Source organism: Kryptolebias marmoratus, linkage group LG6 (assembly GCF_001649575.2).
Source record: "Kryptolebias marmoratus isolate JLee-2015 linkage group LG6, ASM164957v2, whole genome shotgun sequence".
In the NCBI taxonomy this organism is placed as follows: domain Eukaryota; kingdom Metazoa; phylum Chordata; class Actinopteri; order Cyprinodontiformes; family Rivulidae; genus Kryptolebias; species Kryptolebias marmoratus.
In genome coordinates this window covers 6,036,034-6,054,800 of record NC_051435.1, presented here as the reverse complement: position 1 = coordinate 6,054,800, position 18,767 = coordinate 6,036,034, and the positions used below count along the sequence as shown (strand labels likewise).

Genomic DNA, 18,767 nt, shown 5'->3' with positions numbered 1-18,767 from the left:
AATCCCCGGAGTTCCTCCACCCATAAGAACTTACACATTAGTACACTTAGATTATCATGACAATTACTTATTCACAATGTCTACTTCTACTTTGGGAGGTAAGAGATGCCATAATTAAGGTACCTTTTACAAAGGGGCTCATCCTGATAAAAATATTTTCAAACGAATATGTGGGAAAGAAGACATGTCTGTAATGACTCTTTAATGACTTATATCAGTCTCCCTTTCAAGCATTATATTATATTGTAGATTAGAAATTACAGTTGATAGAGACATAACTTGTTTTCTAAGAGATAGGAAAAGATAGGCCAGGTTGTAGTTATTGCATTTAGTAGTAGTAGTAGTAGTAGTAGTAGTAGAAAAAATACAATAGCAAAAGTTTCAAAATACACTCAACAGTGTTTGAACCACAAAAAAGTAAGACAAAGCAAATAATAAAAAAATCTATAGTAAATAAGCACTTTTCACAGATCATCCAAACCCCTTGCCATGGTGTCCATTTGGCAAATGTGCTATTTAACGTGCAGCTCTAAGGGTCTGTGACAAAGTAACAGTGCTGTCAGCCGCTTTTTTTTTCAGTTTCTCACCACATGGGTTCTAATCTAATGTGATAAGGGGAGGGCTGATGCATGAATATTCAGTGGTGCTAGTCTTTTATGCAGGGGTATACAGATGGTCTCCTAACAGCTGAGGTGAACAGAATTCCTCAGTAAAGTCCCAAACTATGGTACTATATAGTATAGTTGCTCAAAGTCAGAAAGATAAGACAGTTTCTTTGTCCTTTGTTTCCCATTTCAAGGTGCTAATGACATTTAAACCATATTCTCTGCGAGCTGTTTCTCTACTGAGTTCATGGGGGTGGCTTTGGCTCAGCGGTAGGAAGACCGGCTTCAGATCATAACATTGGGGGTTCTAACCTAATCCATTGCAATGTTTAAATGTCCCCGGGCAAGACACTAACCCCCCCACTTCCCTTGGTATGTTTTTTGGTGTATAAGTGAAAACAAACTTTAAACAAAGGTGCTGTAATTAGAAAAATCTAACAAAAAGTGCTGAATGTGAGTGAACATTGTAAAGAGCGTTGCAGAACCCGAGGTTTTATATATATATATATACACACACACACACACACACACACACACACACACACACACACACACACACACAAACAAATATGTGTGTGCGTGTGTATGTGTGAACAAGAAATAAAATGGAGAAGTCAACAGATCCTCTTTGAGAGGATAGCCAGGAAAAGCAAAATGTGCTCTGTTGTGATGATTTTGGAAAGAGATGTCATTTCACATCGACATCCTGAAATTCAAGCAGTTAAGCCAATAAATATAGATTTGTTTGTGGGTCTGCATGCCTGTGAATCATTTTATTGCAGAAATGGCTAGAACATATGTTTTGGATCACAGGCATAGTAGTTGAATAGTGGTGTTTATGAGATAACAAGATATGTGACATTATGTGTCAGATCACAAATAAAACCACGTGCTTGAATGGTTGCTGGTTAAGAGTAGGGCTGTGTCTAGATTGTCTCAAATACCAGCAAACAGAACACTCCTTGACTAAATTATTAGTCAGAACATATCTTTGGTTTTATCGCTCTGCAACGGACTGGTGACTTGTTCTTGGGGATGGATGGATGGATGGATGGATGGATGGATGGATGAATGGATGAATGGATGAATGGATGGATGGATGGATGGATGGATGGATGGATGGATGGATGGATGGATATATTTACTACTACATGAACTTGGTTTATAAATTTAGTTTATAAACTGATAAACTTAGTTTATTAGACCAACAGTTCTTGAGATGAGTGAAGTTTAAAAGAATTTTATTTTATTTATCCAACATTATCATCTGTGTTTTTAGGCCCATATTCAGAAGTATCAGATAGTAACTGGTTTGTAGACCTCAGCTGTCTGGGAGAAATATCACATTTTACAAGTTTACAACTATGGTTATGTTACGTTATTGAATTTCTAAATAAATAAATGACTAAGAGTCCCAAAAGAAAGCAAAGTCTGGAGCCATGAGATATCCCACAACAAAGAGCACTCACAAAGAATGGTCTATTATTTTGTTTGTTTGTTTGTTTAATGTAATGCATGCTGATGTTAGGTAATTGCTAACATTGGAATGTAAAGGCAGTCATTTTTTTTAATCTCTTCAGTTTGGGATTTTTATGACAAGTCATTATGCCAAACTTTTATAAAATCAGTGACATTTTTGGCTTCATTACTTTTTTAAAAAATAAGACAACCCACTTTTTTGTATTTTCTTTAATAAACAGTGCAGACTTAGGGAGCCACAAAAATTATTATTATTTTTTTTTAAGATACACTCTTTAAAAAATGCTCACTCCAATTTCCTTATATTAAAAAGAAAATGAGGAGGAAACAGCTGAAGCAAACTAATACTGCTATTTAATTTAAAATGAAAGGTTTCTGAGCAGGAAATTTCTGCAGCTAGGTTTGTTATGATAATCATGTTAATCTGAGCCACTGAAGTAATAAATTCTAAATATACAAAAAAAAATGTTGGCACAGGAAGCTTCTTAAGACTATAAGAATTACAAAAAAACAAAACAAAAAAAAAAAAAAAAAATATATATATATATATATATATATATATATATATATATAGTCATTAAGTGTTCACAGTTGATGATTAAAGTCACCTTGCTTGGCTAACAAGGCAGTTTCAGTGTTGTTCCCAGAATAAATTTAAAACATCAAGTTATAGTGGTGAATCCTGCAATTATAATGACATTAGTTACTGTGTACACCACATTGTTTATTCGTAAGTTCATTATTTTCCTATCAGCATAACAATATGTGAAATAAATAAATAAATAAAAAAAATAGAAATTTCGAACAAAACCAAAATGTCAGAAAAAGCAAAGACAGCATGGGCTTTCATTGCACTAAGCTTTGGTGCAGCTGCTTTGTCTGTAAGGCACTGATGACATGCCTTTTGATACACTGACTCATATGTCATAACAAAAAGTGTCTACGGAGAAAAGAATCTACAATTGCACATAAGTGTATGTATTTGTAAAGTTATGAATTAAACATAGACAAAATATCATTTAGGTTGAGGGATTTGGCTAAAGTCAAACATGGGTAATTTTAACAAAATGTAATTTATTACATTGATTTTAATTATATTAACATCAATTTTATTTGTCTTTTCACGATAAAAAATTTTTAGTGGAAGGAAAATTTACAATTTTAATGTATTCAGTCTATAGCTGTAATTGTATATTTTAGCAACCATGGACATGTGCACATTTTAAAATTAAACAAAAGAACTGAGTCACTTCAGGCAATTTTCTTTTCAGTGCCTTCACATTCTGCCATTCTGTGAGAACCCTCAACACTACTTTTTAATAATACAAGAGGTCTCATTCCTGTGACATGCATTAAGGTCACAAAACGCTGGACCACTGGCTTTTTAAACTGTGTTTAAGAACTGGTCATTCTCATCCTCTAATAAGAAACATAGAACTGTTTTGGAAAACACTCGCAGGTCTAAGCAGAACATCGGCAGAAAAATAAAATAATATATAAAATAAAATAAAATGTCTCAAATGTAGACTTTGACTTTCACAGAATCATAGTCAAAATGTGAAAAACCCTGCTGTGTTGTTGACAAAAATGTAGGTCTTCTTAAGTTGATATGGAGGAAGAAACATAACTGTAGAAAGCATGAATATTTAAATTTACAATGTTTTGTGTTCTCGCACAGTGACTGCTGGGGATAGGCACCAGCTCCCCGCAACCCGGAATGGAGAAGCGGGTAAAGAAAATGGATGGATGGATGGATGGATGGATGGATGGATGGATGGATGGATGGATGGATGGATGGATGGATGTTTTGTGTGTTATGTATCTTTGTGTTTATGACCTTTTAAAAGTTATGCTATCCTTAAAGCTTTAAAATGTTTGAAAGTTGATATCATGGGGTTCTGTGGTGTCATTTGACCTAATTAAGTTATAAAAACATATTTTAATGCTTTAGGATCACAACTTTCACTGACATACAAGAGTGGTGCTAATGAGCAAAATTCTCCCAAATTCCAGCCTTTTCTGACTTTTCAGGCTTTTTGTACCTGGATTTGCATTATATCTTAAAGGCACACAATCCGTGGGTGAATTGTTGATGTTGTAGTGGCACTACTTGTGACAAACAAAGTGCATCATCCAAGGTATGTCACAGAGACTTTCAGCAGTTCTCCGGCAGTGAACTGCTAAAATGCAGGCTGATAAAGTATAATGGAGTAAACAAGAACAGAGTTTACAACCATAACATCCATATTTCACTACATGTAAACTAAAGCTCTGCCTTAGGTTCTCCCTTTAAAAGGCACAGTAGGCCCAACAGCAAGGGCTCTTTAAGAGAATTATTCTCCTGTGTTGACCTTTACATACTTGACATTTGAAATGCTGTACTCAGCCAAAAGGTTGTTTTATTCTTTTTTTTATATATTTGCTTTTTTTGTCTGTATTTGTCCCAAAAGACATATAGCTCTTATATAAGTGATAAGTCAAAGATGAAGCAATTCAATACAGATGCTTACATTTCAACTAATTTATCTAACAAACAGGTTTATACTCTGTTTTGTCAACTTTAACAAGACTTAAGAGTAATGTTCTATTCTAATTTGGTAAATTAAAACAACACCTGATACTGATATANATATATATATATATATATATATATATATATATATATATATTATACTGAACACCTTACTAACGAAAAAATAAAAATAAATAAATATGTGTTATCGTGTTCGTTTGCTCTTTTAAAAATAGCTAATAACTATTGTTGCAAATACACAGTCTTTATAGATATCCAATTGCCTAAGGGTCAATTTCTAGGGTAATTGGCAGTACTACGGTCAATAATAAATGCAAAAAAAAATATATATATATATATATATATATATATATATATATATATATATATATATATATATATATACACACACAGGTTTTTTAAATGTTGCTATTGAGCAAGACTTTATCTAAGATACTCTTCCAAAACTCCTGCCTTTCACTTCAGTGAGGTCAAATGTACAAAGTAATGAGCCCAGCTAAGTCCTTGTGAATGCACAACACCACCCTCAGGTAAAACAATGAGGATGACATGCCCTTCTTTTTAAAACCGTAATACCAATGTAGCTAGAGGACAACAAAACAACTCAAACTGTTTAAAAATAATAGTTTTAGAGTGACTGAAATCCCTTCATTTCTTGAAGGTCTTCTCCAAAGCACCAACTTTTAGACACACCATCATATCACTATAATAAGACAAAAATAAATACAAATTTCACATGGAAAATCTACCTAACATATTAAAAAATGCAAAAAAAAAAAAAAAAAAGTCTAAAATAAATCAAAATATTGAGCAACAGTCAAGCCATTTTATCATAATGTCAACAAGACAAAATGGCACTGCTGTGTAAAAGTAGGAAATTGGCAGTATCAGCAGATTCAAGACTAAAGGATATCAATGCCTGAAAAGCATTCCTGGCAAGTATTTATAAGCATTCCTTTTTGTGGTCAATAGATTTTTTTTCTTCATTAGACATTTTTTTCTATCCATTCTGTTGTCCAAAACGTTTCCTTGTTTTCATGTGTACCACATAGCTTCAGTCAAAATAAAAAAAAAAAAAGTTGAGGTGCAAGTCAATATTATGTGGCAAGTCTTTCATGTATGGGGTTGGATACAAAAAAAGGCAAGATATTATAATGTGTATATAGCTCCCACAACTCATTTATGTGTGCAGCAACTCTTCTGCTGCAAATCCTGAGCATTCTGTCAAATCTATACTCAGAAACAAAATAAAAAATAAAAAATAAAATGAAAGAAAAGAATCCCTGTTTTATTTCACTGACTAGTGGAATAAAGTTAGGTGTTGGCATTGATGGCACCCTGGCTGCACTGTACAGAAAATAATCAATACATGAGACCACTGAGAGAAATGAGCACCCTCAAGACAATCTAGTAAAGCTGAACTTAAAAAAAGTACAAAATGGTGTAGAAACCATTATCTTTACAAACTTAATATTAACTGCAATGCAGCTACATAATACGTTAAGAGAGATAGTTTTGTAGAATAATGTTGATTCGTCTTTCCATCCATTTTCTTTACTCACTTTTCCATGTAGGGTGTAGGGTTGTGATGAAACTGGTCATTGTGTGAGAGGCAGGGTGCACCCTGGAGAGGTCGCAAGTCCATCATAGGGCTCCAGAAACAAACAAGACAAACAACCATTCATCCTCTCACTCACACCTAGTGACAATTTAGAGTTATCAATTAATCTAACAGGCATGAGAAAACCCATGCATCCAGGCGAGAGGCAAACCTGCAACCTTCTTTCTATGAGTAAGAAAGGTTTGCCTCCCGCAAACCTTTCTTACTTTCTGCGGGGGTGACAGCTCTACCTACTGCTACCCATCATCAAATAAATGATAAATACAATTTATTTTAGTTGGAGAAACTACAATCAGCATTGACTGAAAATAAAGATCTAATGAAGAAAAGTGACCAGTGTTGTATTTATTGTTCACAATTTGTCACAAAGGAAATACATAATGTGAATGGGCAAAAAAATAATAATAATAATAAAAAAGTTCCTGATGTATGTAGACAACTTATTATCTACATACATATGCTAAGACACAAGCAAAATTAGTGACTAGAAATCAAAATCAACCTAGGAGAAATTGGAGAAGGAGCAATGCTCCACATTATGAAAGAAAGGCCATGCAACAAACAACTGAAGAGACAGTTATGTAGTCTGAAGAGGAGACACAGGAAGTGATCCACTAGGAGATGGAAATGAGGCAAAGTAGTCAAAATCCAGACATGGCTTAAAGCTATCTCAAACAGACTGACTATAGCATCATCTTTTTCTTGTTAATGTTCATTTCTTGGAAAATTGCATAAATTGTCTACAGCACATGCAGCAGGAAGTAAAAGGTTATGACCCCCTAACCAGGCAGTAAAGATGCTGGTAAAGTTGCATACTGATTTAAACATGTATGTGTTGTTTACACAATCCTTGTGTCTGCCAAATGTCTACTGTAACATAACACTTTAAAGGGGAATTACAGACAGAGATCATCTCGGTGCTGATCTTTGTTTTGAATTTTTCCTGTTGGTGCATGTTATCTTCACTCAGGTACATAATGAAGCACTTGGCTATGGTGGTATGAGCATTTAAACCCAGCAGGCTGGCTGGACTCTGCAGGGAAACCTGCAGATTCTTGATCATGATAGTTGTATTTCATATGTATTTGATAGTTTAGCAGTTTTTATACATGCACAAAAATGATGTTTATTTTATTTTGGATAATGACAATGATATCAGATTTGCACAATTATAGATGCAAATCATATCTAACAGCACAATAGAGGTATAATCCTTCACACTTTTAGTCATGTTTTCATGCATTTCTAATTAGTATACTGAAACTAGAAATGTTGATGTTTTTTTAGCTAAATCAACTTGAAATTGAAGAACCACATACGCTTTTTAGATAAAAGGTGAAATGTCCTCAACAAACAAGAAAACAGTGAAAGAAAGGTCCAGCGGCAATATCCTGGATATGTAAGACATGACAGTAAAAAAGAAGAAAGTTTAACAGCCTTCATCTTCCATCTGTATATTTTTTCATAAATATTGTGACCATATGTTGGCCTCAATTGGAAGCATATTTATTGGGGAGACCTCTTTGAATGCATAAAACACACAAATATTGAGAGGACATGCATTTTCCTCCAAATATCCTCTGGCACTAACCTAGCTCCCCTATACTAATGAACTGTGACCATGTTTATAGAGTGGCTAAAGGAGAAAGCTTTAGCTCATTCATATATATTAGGTTGCTCATTATTCATCATTAGCCCCTAAATAAAGACTAATTTTAATGATTCAAATTGATTTACATTCATGCCCTGGCTACTGAATACTTGTGAGTTGAATGACACTTATGGTACCGATTAGAGAACATACATCTCAGTGGGTGTCCCAGCGTGGTTAACTCTTAACCTCTGTGTTTACTGTAAGTTAAAGCTTGCGTCACTGTGATGCTTTTTTTTCCTCAGCTCCACCAGCAGGGGAATAATGTAGATTTTAATACTTAAATGTCATACTGGCTCCACGACAGCAGGCATGTTAGGTTCATAAAATCTGCTCTTTTTCTTTGGTTCTTAAGGTGACAAGCTGAGACGCAGTCCTTCACAACACTCGTACTTGGAGGGAATACAGAGGGGAAAATGTGTCAGTGCAGCTTAGCTGCTGAGATGGAGGGGGTGGGGGGTGAGAGCAAAGACAAAACTGTAATGCGCTCCTCCCAGTGCATTACTTCTGACAGGAATGAGACATGGTGGGGATACTAGATTGTCACCAGGCAACAAAATCCCTGCACTAATGGTTTTGCCTAAAACAAATGCTCAAACATATGGAAATCTGTTAAACGACGGAGGGAGGAGCAATCCAGCAAGCAAGAAGTGCGTGTAAGCAAATGACATAATAAGGGCAAATATATAATTTTTCTTTCACACTACTATCACATTTTGACAGAAGAAACACTCCTGACGAGAGAATTTTTAAGAAAAAGAAAATTTGTAACTATTCCAAAGTGCAAAGAAATATAAGTATACACAATACTTGTTGATTTGTTCCCTAAAACTAAGGGTACAGCAGATGGTGCAAGCCTGCAGACATGCATATAAGGTCTGCTTCACATGTATATATGGAGAAAAACACAAAAAGTTTTTTTGTTGTTGTTGTTGTTGTTATCGTTTGTTTTTGTTTTGTTTTTAACCTTTACATAATATAAACAAATAAATCCCAAATGTAAACAAAACAGGCTACATGTGTGATAGGTTAATAATACTGATAGCGACAAATAATATCCAGGTGACAGGAAGAAGGCATAGAAGAAACAAACATGATTTCTAATTAACTTTTGCAATGCTAAATGTTCATTATCTTTAAGAGTGGAGAAACAAGGGCACAATGTAACCCCAGAGCTTAATTCCTTGGGAAAACTATTACTACGAACAGAAATCTGAAAGCTGAAAAATGCATACTTATACAGGCTTGTAGACAATATAATCATTTGGACAGTTACTTTTGGGGGTTTATATTTTTTTCTTTTTGATGAGCCAACAGAAGGGTTACATCTTCGCAGGGAGGTAGAGATGAAGCAAATGGAAAATATTACATAAGGCAAAAGGCCCAGTCCTTTAGCTCAATAACACAGTGCTATGCTACATTACCCCCTAAACCTCCAGCCTACTGGCGCCAATTCTCATGGGAACTAGACACATTAGTGATACATTCATTTCCGTATGGGACTCGCCAGATAAACTGCCCTGCAACAAGTTGATACGACGACTCTAAAGCATAACTATAGGTACTACAGCTTGATGAAAAACGTGCTGTTTGTGTTTAGGCTGCATTTCTACCAGTGTGTTACCAAACATGCTTCCAAACATTAAAGTGGTTACCATCGTTTAATGAAATATGACTTTCATTTCTGTGTGTTTACATAAAATTTTGTTCATGCGGTCTGATTAAATGGTAAAAAATAACTCATTGTAGCTACTTTATGTACGATAATCACAGAAACAAATTCATAACGCAAGACTAATACTGGATACTAACATGTGTTGTGAAATAGATGCTCTGACACACTTTTTGTACAGTCATTTGCCTATTTCCTGGTGTTACAGGAGCCTTTTTTGTTTGTTTATTTGTTTGGCTTCACTTTTAGTCAAGTTGTCAGTTTTACAGCAATATATAAATATTTTGCCTCAGTGTCTTGATATTTGTGTCACAGAAAGAAAAGCAACATTATTTTCCTGTACTAGTGTTTTCTCTCATCCCTTTGGACTACATGGTCTGCCTTTGTTAAGGCAGCAGGCAAATGCAATAGTAGTTCATAGATGTGGGAAAGAACCATGGTGAAATTTCAATATAAACTGATTAACCCCAACAGGAGAACTGAAGCCCTTCTGAATGGAGTTGTGCTCTGCTCTCCAACCATGGTCTAAAGCTATGGAAGGTTAATTGGTAATTCTAAACAAGTTGTGAGTGCAGATTGTAATCTGTCTTGATGTTTGTTAGTCCAGTGACAGGGTGTCTCTCCATTCCAGACTTATGTCACACTTTAATGAATAGAGTGAATAATGCAAATAGATGATTGATAGATTTTGAAAGTGAGCACCACTTGGCCACTCTGCAGTAAACCTAATAAAATAATAAAAACAGTATTTAGCCTGCTAAGCTACTTCATCACCAACTAGTTGAACAGAGTGGATGTCAAACAGTTTTGCCTCCATTACAATCAACAATCAAAATGTTAGGACAATTCATTCAAGGCCATCTTATGAGTGCCATTTCTGCTATTTTTGTAAGTGGTCTTTACAAAAAGTCAGTAAATTATTAATTCTCAGTAATACAATTAGAAAAACATTGTGTAGATGTTTTTTTTTTAAATAACACTTTCTTTTCTTCTTCCTCTTATTTTTTTAATCATGTTTTTTTTTTTGCTGTCAAGCTTGATTTGGAATATTCTTAAATGCAATACTGAGAAACACAGGGGAAAAGCAAATCTGTAGGGCAAGACACGGGGAAACATGACCTCCCCTGTCGTTTAAACGAAATAACAAGAGAAACCTCTGAGAGTGTTGCCTTTGAACAGCTGTCCTCCCACTTCGCCTCCAGGACCCTGGGATCAACATCAGTGATGATTGGGTCGAGCCAATCAACAGCCATGAAACACTGCTTCTGTGACCATGTTTTTGAAGTCGGCCACTGACCCCTTTTATTGTCTCTTCCTCTGGGAGTGACAATTCAATCAGAGGATTCACTGGTCTCCATGTCCACCAGATTCACAAAGCTCCTTATGGCAGCACAACTAAGAAGAGCCAAAAGTCCATGAAATCCTTTCCTGAAGGATTCATGATGGATTTAGGTTCTAAACACTATCTGAAAGCATGACGCATCCATACAGGGAAAGAGTACCATGCTGACAGCCATTAACACTAAAATATTTATTTATTTATTTTAATGGCAGACATCAGAATTACTTTAATTTTAAAGTAAATTTCAAACCAACCCACAGTTTCACAACTTCACACTGAACAGCAAAGCTGTGTCTCCAGACTGCCTTGGCATGTATGCTTCATTCACTAAAAATGTTTCCTACTGCATGGGGATCTTCCTCACTTAATTGTCCACCTTAACTGTCATTATGGTCAAGGTGTTGTTTTGTTCCCACAGTGAAGGTCCTACCTGTCACTGCATGGTATTGTTTTTGTTTAACTGCTAAAGAATTAGAAAATTGCCTTTTCTTCTGGGTTTTCTTTTGTCATTGCTAAAGACAGGCTGCTTTCCCAGCTCCATGAATAACTGGCGTCAGCAGTCTGCTCCTGTGAGGCTTGCAGCCGAGGGGATAAGCTTGTGTCGCCTTCTAGTCTCTAGGTATTGCAATCCCAGGCCAACTTGCTTCCCCTCTTCCTACTAAGCCCTGAAGACGCAGTGATTACATCTTCCTGACCAAGCAGAGCAGAGAAGAGAGAAGCCATGCGTGGCACTGTTTTTATATATATCTAGATGACAAGAGTTTAATATATCAGCTTGTGTCTTCTTAATACATTAAATCCATCTATGTGAGGCTAAAAACACTCCGTCAAACCAAAGCAGGCTTGATCACTGCTGCACACACTGCTGAATTGTCAGTACTTTTTATTTCAGTTCAGTGAAAAGGAGCTTGAATGAAGGATTTTTTTTCCCCAGGTTATTGCAGTTTTTATTATCATTTAAAGAGACTGGGTGAATTCCAATCCTGACTTTTGTTTGTTGGGCAAAGCTCATCTAATTCCCCTTTCTATCAGTATATAATCCATGATAATACTGCACCAATTTCTTTAGATGAATATGCAGGGTCTTCTTCCTGCAGGCTTAGTATTTAAAACTGTGCCAACATTAATCAAAGTGATAAGTAATTGCATTTTGAAGGTTGCATTTCCTGGCACACAGTCAGTGGTGGATCCATGTATATATATATATATATATATATATATATATATATATATATATATATATATATATATATATATATATATATATATATAAAATATTTATTTTTTTTTTCCAAGACTCCAGTACCAACCTAAGAGCAACATTGCTTACATACTGAGCAAGACACATAGAAATTAAAATTAAGCCATGCCAGCTCAAATGTCTCCCGAATTGACATCTACATCAGATGTTGGGGAACTAATACATTCTGATGAGAAATGGGCTATTGTAACAAAACATTAATTGGCCAGCCGAGCACAGTCCTAGGAACAGATCCTGCACAAAACACTCAAGTTGCCTGGCCTATGGTAGAGGACCCATGTTTGGAGTGGAGGGGAGGGGGCAAGCTGGACCATTTTATACAGAGAATATCCAGAATTCCTACTATAAAACATACAAACAAAATATCATAGGTGACATATAAACTACTGTGAAATTGTTAGTTACAACCGAAGAAAATAAATAGGACTCAAAAACATACATAAATTAATTATATACAGTAACTATAAAATTTACTACATTAAACCTCCCTTGCATATCTGCAAACTGTAATAAATAGTTTGTCTACATTTTTTTAAAAAAGGCCTTAGGATTTTTTAAAAGAATTCCTTCACAATGGATATTTTGCAGCTGGCCCTAAGCAAATCTATTAAAAAAAAAAATACTGCAGTGCCCCTTAAACAGAGCTCTAGCCATTCTAAATGCTTCTTAACAATCATTTATGGAAATTAATTTGGCAAGAAGAGAAACAAGAGTAAGCAGACACTAAGCCAAGTTCAAGATATTAATGGTAGATTGATATGTAGCATTGAGCAAAACTTGCAGCAACTCATTTTATCAATGTAAAATTCAACAGAAGATGCAATGCTTTTTTTTCTGCTTTTTTAGTCTTAAAAAAGGCTTATATGCTTTTGCATCCATTCTATTCTTCCTGTCTCCTCTCTGGGTCGTAGGGTTGCCCTGCTTTACCTCAGCTGCAGATCAGCTGTTTGACTTTCTTAACAAACCACCACCCCTTTGCTTCCATGCCTTAGAGAGTGTGCAAACACCTGTGAATGTGTTAACAGCTGGTAAACATGTAATTATTTAATTCTGAGATGACCAGCTAAAGCTGTCTTTTTCTACGGTACAGATAGTCATCTCAAAGTAGCCTACTTGATACACAGCCCTGTGCACACTGGGGCATTAATAATTATTGTGTGTTGCCTACAATTTATGCACAGATGCCACTGCCAAAACTATAAAGTCCTAATTATACCCAATAACTCACACCGATGGGGAACCTGAGCTGAATGTTAATAATTCAGTTTTGTTGCCGTATTTGTTTTTTTTTTTCTTTTTTAGCTGTGATAGACTGCGTGACAGTCACCATCTCATCATAATTTACAAAGCCTCATTCAGCCTATAATACCGCTCTGTTTCTCCATTAAAGGAAATCTATGTCACAGAAGTGGGTAAATAATAATACCCAAGAGTATTTATGCCACAAACAATTCCAAAGTGAAGGACAAGTGGAGGTTTAGCTGATTGCAGCTGGAATATTCACAGTACAACAAAGCATTTTTTAACTTGTTTACAGAGTAATACAGCACTGCTAATAATTTCACAGAGCTGTGTTTGACTGCTCTGATGTACCAAAAGGCTTTTTTGCTGTCATTTGCTGAAACTCCCCAATCACCTTGTAAAAACTTAGACTGTAGAATGATCTTTCACTTAACAAAAACAATATAACAAACTCTTCATTAACATTTTTTATTATTATTATTATTGAAATGTTTTTCTCGTTCAATATTAAAACCTGATGTTAACTGAAAGGTCTATTTATTTATATTTCTTATTGTTTTTAACATCTTTTAATAATTTATATCTAAAATAGCTGTTTTAGCCGCCGCAACCTGGAATGGAAAAGCGGATAAAGAAAATGGATGGATGGATAGTTGTTTTAACTCATATCTCTTTAAGGCAGGTCTTATGGAAGGTTTAGTCTGTTTAGACTGGTCAGCTGATTAGTTGAAAATGACACTGTGTCATTCTTTATTTAAGTTGTGCTGGATTTCATTAGGTAGCATTTTCAACTGTGAAACTGACATCTAAGGCCCTAAACATCCTTAGGAGTTCTGTTAAATCTATCATTAAGGAATGGAAAAAATGTGGGGATGTGTAAATCTACCAAGAGAAGGCCATCCTCATAAACTGAATGACCGTGAAAGAAGGAGAATCGTGAGAGAGGCCACCAAGACACCTGTGAGCACTCTGAAGGAGTTACAAGCTTCAGCAGGTGAGATGGGAGAAACTACATAAAACAACTGTTCCTTGGGTTCTTCACAGGTCTAAGCTTTATGGGAGGGGGGCAAAGAGAAAGCCACTGTTGAAGAAAACTCAAAATAAATAGGTTATATTAATAATAACTAATTTTGGAATTGTGTCGAACAAAATGCTATTAAACAACTTGACAGAAATGGAAAAGCCAGACACCATAATACGACTTCTTTAAAATATATCAGTAAGCCAAGCATACTTTATTACTCCAAAATGGGTTTTTCCTTCTTCTTTTAAAGCACCTAAAGTGTACTAAGATAGGCTGTGTCCTATAGCAATGTGAACTTAGTTAAAAATACACACACACACAGAGAAAACAAACAAAGACACAAGAAAAATCAACATCCCACTAAGGAATGCAAGGGTAGCCACTGCAAAGTCAAATTTCAAGGAAGCATAAAATCTTACTGAAACAATCAACAGTTGGAGTCAACATTTTTTTTTGGAAAACAGCATATAGTTCTATGTAATTTTACTTATTTTTTTTCAGCAAACATCCTCAATTTCAATTTTCAGAGAAAACTTTGATAGTTTACCCAAATAATTTCGAAACACTGCTTTATGTGCACCTTGCTTTTATGTTTAATGAAATGTGAACAGGTTTTAGGTCTTTCAAATAATCACAGTAGTTGTTTAGACAAATAAATGTCTAAATCGGGGGAAACTTTTATACATTACAAAATTGTTTTGATGGCAGATCCCATGTTAGTTAGTGTAGTATGAAGCTGTAGAAAGATGTGTAATGGTATAATTGTATGACTGCATTAGTGAGGAATGAATGGAATGAGTGACTTACAAACATAATCAGTTTCGTCTGAGTCATCGGGGCAGTCGGGCTCACCATCACAGAGCCAGGCCTCTGGTATGCAGGTTTGCTGGTCGTGACAATGAAACTCCCCTACGTCGCACAAGATGGATTCTAGATGGTATGAGGAGAGGGGTGGAGAAGAGCAGAGAAGATTCAGCATGAGGTGATGGAACTGTGCGGAAAATTAAGTTTTAATGAAAAAACTTGGTATGTATGTGCACAGGCTTGGGAATAAAAGTGAAGTATTTGGATAGGCTGTTTAAAATCCCATGCAGCAGATGATTTTGGTCAAAAAAGTACCTTTGAGACAAAAGTTAACAATGTGGTTGTATGAAGCAGAGTACAACAGACACAAATGCTTTTCAAGAGACTGTTTGTATATGTTTAAAGGTTCGTAGCAAAATAAAAAAATAAAAAAATGAGACCACACACTTATTTCCAGAAAAAAAGACTTTGCTCAGACCATTGTGTTTTTGACAGCTGCTCTCCTCTAACAAAATGACATGACGTCCTCTGCGACTCTGCAAACTATTACAAAGCATTTTGGCAAGTTTGTTCTTATCTTGTTGCCTCCTTGGTGCTGTGCTTTTATTTGAGAAAAGAGTGAGTTCAGTGAAAGCCCAGTCAACTAAAAAGTCATCATAGCTTTTCGATATAGAAAGCATCCATCAGAGAGTTGACATGTTTCCTGCTGGTAGCTGTCAGAAATTCAGCTCACTCACACTGCAGAATGACACAAGCTTTTGTGAAAGATTCAACACTACAATGTGACCTGCCTCTACTTCTCTACAGCGCGGAGCAAAAACGGTAATTTGTTTCTAAGCTTAACCCACAGACAATCGGACACGCTCAGAGTTCCTCCTCCTACTCGCTCTTGCTATCTCCATCTTTTTTTTTTTTTCCTGAGTGTGTTCCTAACCCATTAGTGGTGGGAGGGGAGCAAGTGGGAGATCAGGTCTGTAGCATCTGAACAGTGGGAGTGATAATTCAACGCACCGCTGCGCCCTGCCCCAGCACCCTCCAGCAAATTCACTACCCAGGGACAAATCTGAAAAGGTCAAACATCTCATCCATTCTTCCTCTTCTATTCCCACTGATGCAATATAGCTGATATCTAACAATTTAAATCAAGGTCCCCTTTGAAATATTCAGACCTTCTTTTACCAAGCTCTTTAAATTGCACACAAAAGCCACTTGAAAGAAAATGCTCATAATGTAAAATAGCACAAAACACAAATAATAAGTTTATCATTGTTATTTTGCTTCAACACGGTTTAAAAGAACCAGCATAATAATGCATTCTGCCATATTTTGGCTTTATAAAAATAACACAAATGCATTTTTAAAGAATATTCTGTAGGCTGCTGAAATTCTTATAAGTATCACTGGGGAAAATCACAAATTACCATATAGTAAATATGAATTTAATAAAAAATTAAATACCATGACAAAGTGCAAATGCCTTTACTATTTACCTTGGTTTTACCACTTGCTTATAAACTGATTACTGCAAACATTATGACTAACACAAAACAACAAACAAAAAACACTGTTTCATATTTATTTTTACATTAAATAACAAGAAGTTTAGTCAAAGCTTGCACTTTTTGAACAAAATTTGTATGCACTGAACAAATGAACCATATATATGCCAGCTTTGGTATTTAGACATAATAGCAAGACATTAATAAGCACATGTTGTGCTTGCTGTTGGCAGAGACACACTCAGATTGATGAAGTTTCTAAAGGGCTGTCTCCTTCGTCTTTAAAGCTGAATTGATTACTTTTGAGAAGCAGAAAGCTGGTAACAGAAGGGCCATTTCCTCAAGTACTGAAGGAAGCTGTAAAAAAAAATGTTCCTGCCCCTCAAAGGAGCCTAGTCACCAACTGATGTTCTACCTCCTTCTATGTCTCTTCATCTTCAAAGCTAAGGGGGCCAAATATGAGCCAAGCAAATGACCTCTTATGTCATTTCATCTTTTCATTCAGCTTTTCCCAAACAGCCTCTCTTTGACAGGCTTCACAGTCCCTGCAGCTGTTGGTAGACAACAGAGGGACAAATATTCAGCAGAGGGAAAGTAACAGCTTAGTTGTATTTGCATTAGAAAGAGACAGGAAGGTATAGTATGACAGGGCATGATATATTTTCCAGATAATTCAATGAAAAAAACTCTAAAAAGTTGATTTTTAAAAGGAAGGGGAAAAAAGGTCTGTAGTCGCCCTTTGTAAGTGGAAAAACACCCTAACTGGTCCCATTTCCATAACAATAGGGAAACATATAGTAGGCACTCAGCTGGGCACATTATCATGAGCACCATTCCTGACACCCAGCAGCTACCACTGGCACAACATTGTGGCTCATTAAAGCTACTGAGTCTTTGAAAGGTGCCAGATTTTCAGAGGAACAAAGAGTTATTTGGAGGCAGCAAGGCAGTTTGCAAACCTGCAGCAGCGGAACCTGCCAACAGTCTTTGCAGCATATATTTTTATCAAGTTCTTTATTGAGATGAGGCAAGAATTTTATAGTGTTGAGCCTCTCACAAGGCATGTCCAATATACTGTAACATGAACACTCAGACAGCACAGCTAATTTCCTCATGCTGCATTTTACAGCGAGGCATCCACTGTCCCATTTGCTCAGTCTGATTAAAGTGTGAATTACATGAGAGCTTAGGTCTTCATTTAGCTTTCTGAACAACATTGTACCACAATAAGGTATAAGCTACAAACCACTAAAACCTCACAATCCTCTGAATTGCATCAGGGCATATTTCACAATATGGTACTTTGGATAAGTCTTAATCCAAGGGTCTATTCAAACAAAACAAGAGTTTTAAACACGGCAGTGCAGTGCATAGTTCAAAGAGGTGTGCTGAACTTCAGCTTAGTTGTACAGCTGAAAACAATCTATAGTTCTGAGAATGTTTTAAATGAGATGCTCCCCATCCAGATTGTCTAACACAAAATATAAAGAAGTGTGTGAACCTGACAGAACTGTGATTGTCAATTAGACGTGTGATGTATTGAGGTAGTTTAAGCAAAGAGTAAAAGCAAAAGTTGGCTGAGAAATTGATAGAATGTTCTGATCAGAGCTATATCTTCGTTAAACAATAGAAGGTTGAATTACACCAGTAAGCCAGCAATTATAATTATATTCAGACTGTTGTATAAAAACAGCATATTTCAGGGTCTGAAAAACAATAAACGATGGGTGATCTGTCAGTTTTATATATTCATTTTACACTTTGTTGAAAGAAAGCAAGAAGAAAGCAACATAACAAACATAATGGACATTAAATGACACCAAATCATTGTACAGGTGGTTTGGTTGGAGCATCTCTAAAACAGCAAGGCTTGAGAGGCCAGCAGTCAGACATACATATGGCTATAAGTGAAAAGCTAATAAAACAAAATGGGGCTTGAACTTCCTCTCTAGATCTGAAATACCTGCTGCTGATGCCTCAGTACTCATTACAAGATGGTAATTGTCTCAAAGAGACCAACAGCATATCAAAACA

At 35.8% G+C, this 18,767-nt stretch overlaps 1 protein-coding gene across 5 annotated transcripts in view; it reads right to left on the bottom strand.

Annotated features, from left to right (window-relative positions):
• lrp1bb (low density lipoprotein receptor-related protein 1Bb) overlaps positions 1-18,767 on the bottom strand; it is a 236,922-nt gene that overhangs the window by 150,115 nt on the left and 68,040 nt on the right. For 4 of the 5 annotated variants that reach the window (XM_037976153.1, XM_017420710.3, XM_017420705.3 and 1 more), the window contains exon 2: positions 15,238-15,360. The exons of the other annotated variant lie outside the window; for it this stretch is intronic. In XM_037976153.1, the coding sequence (XP_037832081.1) occupies positions 15,238-15,360 (123 nt within the window). The remainder of the gene's footprint in view (positions 1-15,237; positions 15,361-18,767) is intronic. 5 annotated transcript variants of the gene reach the window in all.